The sequence below is a fragment of the Azolla caroliniana genome, unplaced genomic scaffold (assembly GCF_043228905.1).
Source record: "Azolla caroliniana isolate FFs.n. ecotype wild unplaced genomic scaffold, voAzoCaro1.0.p SCAF_17, whole genome shotgun sequence".
Taxonomy (NCBI): Eukaryota; Viridiplantae; Streptophyta; class Polypodiopsida; order Salviniales; family Salviniaceae; genus Azolla; species Azolla caroliniana.
Genome location: NW_028230452.1, coordinates 5,360,702 through 5,365,891, shown reverse-complemented (window position 1 = coordinate 5,365,891; position 5,190 = coordinate 5,360,702). Strand labels below are relative to the sequence as shown.

At 40.3% G+C, this 5,190-nt stretch overlaps 1 protein-coding gene across 2 annotated transcripts; it reads right to left on the bottom strand.

Annotated features, from left to right (window-relative positions):
• Positions 1-1,673: 1,673 nt before the first annotated feature.
• LOC147852969 (uncharacterized) lies at positions 1,674-4,730 on the bottom strand. 2 transcript variants are annotated; one of them, XM_087333649.1, is made up of 3 exons: positions 4,383-4,730; positions 3,891-4,307; positions 1,674-2,220 (listed from the first exon to the last, which is right to left on the bottom strand). In XM_087333649.1, exons 1-3 carry the CDS (start codon positions 4,687-4,689, stop codon positions 1,865-1,867), a joined length of 1,080 nt encoding a protein of 359 aa, XP_087189775.1. In that variant the 5' UTR covers positions 4,690-4,730; the 3' UTR covers positions 1,674-1,864. The 2 variants fall into 2 exon arrangements, with proteins under 2 accessions (XP_087189775.1, XP_087189774.1); XM_087333648.1 differs by having other exon boundaries at positions 3,891-4,730.
• Between the last annotated feature and the right edge of the window lie 460 nt (positions 4,731-5,190).

The window sequence follows — 5,190 nt, the reverse complement described above, 5'->3', positions numbered from 1 at the left end:
ATTTATTAGCATGGCATTCGGTACAATTCCTAGTGAATAAGTCGGTTTCATGGTGGCAATGCCGCCCCCCCAATAGTTGTGAATCTATGGAATGGAGATGGTACCAAGAGGAATGCTTGACATGTTGAGGATCTCTTCATTTTAAAGGGTTGCTATGGATAAACCCCAAGGAAGGATCATGGCTTTCCAATTCTGGAGATTCTAGAGACAAACATAAAGGAAACTTAATTGGAGATGCTGAAAGACCTAGCCAAAAATGAAGGATTGGATTGATACATATGGCAGTTGTAAATTTTGAATTTTGTCACAGACAAGGGATTTGAGAACAGAGAGGCATGGAGGCTTCTAAACAAACCAAGGAGAACCATAATTGAGCATAGATCCGATGAAATGGCCAGATGCCATCAAAAGAAGAGAAGAAAACCCATGATGAAAGAACAGGGCAAAAGAAAGGCATCTTGGAAGTGATTAGATTGTGGATGCAAAATTCCATGAAGATGCAAGGGGTTCACAAAAAACCATGGAAAACTAGAGGATTCACATTGAGAGTTTATGGACGAGAAGGCGGACAAAAAAAATCCCGACTTATGTCGAGGTTTCGATAGTTTTAGGGGATGATTGGACCAAGCTATAGGTTCGTGTTCTTGATGGGCTGAATGAAATCTAGGGTGAAGAAGCTTATGGATCACCCTCCTTTATTCTCAAGCCGCATAGTTTGGGGGTTCATCATTATTGAGCACCATAGGGTCGAATTGGTCTTTGAGCTAGAACTTGTTCTAGTTAGCTAGTACAACCATGTGAACACTTTGTGTTGATCAAGGTGGTCCAATGAGCACTTGCCTCGAAAATGTGCGCAAACACTCCTTCACGATCGCAACAAGGTGAGGGTTCCCCACTAAACCCAAGCTAATTTCTCTTCAAGTTCCATCCATAGCCTCGAATTTGGTTAGACCCTTGTAATTTCATGATTCAACTTGTCCTAGGCCTTGGGTGAGGTTTGGCAAGATGTTCGAACAAACTTCAATGTGGGATCCTTTGAAGAGTTCATCATGGAGTGTGGGTTCATAGGCTTGGTGTGCCAATGGCTATGATAATGACCATAGCCCAAGGTTAGAGGTCATACACACCAACACTAAACAAAAGGATAATTTAAGGATGGCAGGTCAGGTACACTATATTTTCCTTTGACATTCCATCTGAAATGTTGACCCCCTTAAAATGTTGGGGGTGTCTCATGAGGTTACACCCACTCCACAAACCATTTATCCTCAACCCATAGTTTTGGCAAGAATAACTAAAACATAATTGGTTGTAAGTTAAAACTTTGTAATACGCATCGTATATTTCTTAAATATTTTTGAAATAAATATGTAAGTTAAAACTTCGTAGACATTCATTAAATATTTCAAAAATATCTACCAAAAGGATTAAGTCAATAAAGGCTCAAACCAAACCCCTAAACATCCAAGCAAACTGAGCCATTTAATACATTAAATCAACAACTATATTTTGTTTAAACTGAGCTTGCGTGAAAGATGGATCACATTCTGTGGTTCACAACTTCACACTTGTTTCTACAGCAAGTACAAAGCCAACATTAACATTTTTTTCAAGAAATATACATCTATTTTCTTCCATTTTATTTATTTAATCCACTCTTATATATCAATAGATTTCTCTATAAAACAAATTTTATTTACTTTATGCTTGTGTGGTTCAGCAACATTCAAATTTGCCATAAATGAAGAAGGAAATTTGTTGTCACCAAGTGATGTGTACAACTTGTGGAATTTGACTCATCACAAAGTTGTATGTTTGTAGGGCCAATCCTTACAAAGAAATGTGCCTAAAATACTAGTATAACTTAAGTGTGGTGTTGATCAAAATCATCATCGTTGGAAATACGACGAATGAAGGCATTAGAATAAGGAGAGGAAATGGAAAAAGGTATATTAAGCTCAACTATTGAACTTGTGTAGCCATCGGTGTAGTTGCCAACAAGAGGGATAACATTACTTATTGTAAACAACGAGTCTCCACTGTTATAGGTGTCTCTTTTACCACCCCGAGTGTTATAAGGATACACATTATTGAACACCTCTTCATTGATGGTGTCGTTGAAGAATAATTGTGACGTGTCTTCATACAATGTGGTGTTGCCGTCTGAGTCATATGTTCTCACTCTCACATGTATGTGTGGAGTCCGACCTGAGTACCATCCTACACACATACGCAAACCAATAAACATTTGTCATTTATGAAAATGTTATATGGCCATCCTCTCGCAAGTCGGTTACAATGAGTACCCCATCAACATTGGGCAAAGCACATCAAGCTACTTATCCTCAAATTGAGGGAGAAAACTTAAAACTACAAATGCATTCAGAACTTATAAGAATAAGATTGTGAAAAAGGGAGAATCTATCTATAGTGCTCATCATATCCTAGAGAATAATACCCCATAATCTTATGAATAAATTGCACCAACATTTTCAGGTTTTGGACATTCCGTATGTTTTTAAGACCTTGAGCATGCCAATTGTCGATTACTTGGCTACCCTATTGGAGGCATTAAACAAATAAGACACAAACTACTTAAAAGACAAGAACCTATGAAACTAAGCATACTTTATTCCATTCAAAACAGCCAATGAAGCCTTGAGGGTACACACATACGTCTTTTCCCAATCATATCACACAATTTGTTTTACCGATGCATGATATTAACGGTTGTAAACCTCAACCGATATATCTCAATTTCTAGATATGAATAAATCATCTCTTTATCTTTATTAGCATACATTCTAAGATAATCTAAAATAAAGATTGGCTTATTCCTACTTTTTTGAATAAGGTATTATCGTAAACATATTTATGAGTTTTTCGGCTTTATTGTAAAGAGATTGGAAAGCAAGGCAACAAGAATGTCCAAAGAATACAATCGAGGTCAAATGAACATTCTCATCTTTCGACACCTATGACCATGGCTCTACACCGATAATATTAACTTTTGATTTCTAAAGCTAGGCATAATAGACCCTTGCAACATGTCTTGCCAATGAAAACATATAGAGAGAGAGAGAACCTAATGATGAAGGTTTTTCAAAGTGTGTGTGTTTCTCGAAAGAAAAGAGACATCTACTTGAGTACTAGATAACCCCTAGAAAACTTCCAACACAATCCACTCGGATCTTACCTTGAGCTAGTGACATGCTGCTTGTCATGTCAGGCTTCGTCATTACCGATGAGTGCATAAAAAATTGTGTGTTTCAAAGATGTGAATGCAATGCAAAGGGGGGGGGAGAGAGAGAGAGAGATTAAGGGGTATGCATATGCGGGAGAGACCGAGAACAGGTAACAGGTAATGATCATGAGGCAAACGATCGACTCAGGGTCACGAGAAGACGTCATGGCATGGCCCTCGAGGGGACTGTGAGGTGAATTCAAGGGAGAAGAGCCCCTTCCTATGTAGTTGAGGTGGGTGTGCCATATATTTGGAGATCGAGATGAAGTTCATGTCAATGTGTCATGTAGTTCCAGGAAAGTGATGTGTGTGGAACATTGACATGTAGTTCCGGAGAAGTGATGTATGGTACAACAATGATGTGTGGAAGCATGGGATGGATTTGTTGCACATTTGACATGTAGTTTCGGAGAAGTGATGTGTGGTACAACAATTATGTGAGGAAGTATGGGATGGATTTGTGGCACATTGACATGGTAGTTTCGGAGAAGTGATGTATGTATGGTACAACAATGATGTGTGGAAGCATGGGGATGGGATTTGAACCCAAGACCCTTGCATCCATAGCCTACTATTATTAGATTTACCACCATGTTCTTGAATGAAATAGGAGAAAACAAAAGATTTTTTATTTTTTATTTTTTACCTGGATAGATAGTGGTGAAACAAGCATATCCGGAGGAGTTTGTGAATTGGTAGCCGCGAAGCCAAGTCTCCCCTTGGGTATTATCCTTTTCCACATCACTATATATCCCGTCATACCGAGCTTGCCACACATCGATCCTCACATTCTCTACGGCCTCGCACGACCCATTGTTGTTGTTATTTTCCGACCCCAATGACAATGATGATGTTGATATGTTGTCCACTTTGAAGATTAGGTTGAGTCGGAGGCCGAAAAGGAGGTCTTGGCGGATATCCGAAGCTTGGAGGTCCTCCTCGACCCAATATGGGCCCTCCGTCATTCCGTCAATCTCGGAGCAATTGGAAGAAGAAGATGATGTGTTGGATGATGGCGGTGTGGGCGTGGGCCTAGGAGGTGAGGATGATGGTGTGGGTTGAGGTGGCGCCGATGGCGGTTGTGCCGCCGGGGGTGTGGGTGTGGGCCTAGGGGGTGAGGATGATGGTGTGGGCTGAGGTGGTGCCGATGGCGGTTGTGCCGCCGGAGGAGATGGAGATGGTTGAGGTTGTGGAGGTTGTGGTAGAACAATGCCGCGGTGGTGATGGGTAGAGTCTTCTTGCGAGGGTCTCGACAATGCCGAGTCACCACCATGCCATGATGGTCTATGCCTAGGAGGAGCCAATCTAAGTGCATTTGCTGCTTCCACATCACAATACAACACCAACACTAACCCTAACCCTAACCCCAACAAGGAGTAGCAAAAAGAAGAAGAAGAAGGGATGGTGGTCCTTACCTTTGCTTCATCTTCCTTTGAAGAAGACATCACAAATGTTTTGGTAACAAACACACACACTTTTCACTGTCTATCTCTCCTTGCTATAATAAAAGCATGCCTTCCTCACTCTTTATATGTATATGTATAGAGTCCTATAGACTAAGCCTTCCTCAGTCTTTTTAGATTTGTGGGTGTCTTCCTCACCCTTTTTTCCTTACGGAGGAGATACACATCAAAAAAGAAAAGAAAACTTGTGCCCTTTAAGAGGTCCCATAGATCAATATGTGCCACTTGTCTGTCGACTCAAGTACCCATGACTCAATTTTGGCCTCTCTATCAAACACTAATCAGAGTTACCCTGGTCGTATCAATATGTATTAGAAATATCGTTGTACGACAACGCATAAATTCAGAAGATGCATGAATGAATAACGTGAAAAACTTCAGTTCTTGGGAGCTTCGAACTTGGAAGAGTTTGAAAAACCAAGGGGCCAATATTATATAATGACATCTTTACCAATGTTCAATAGAAACCTAGGCCACTTTAAG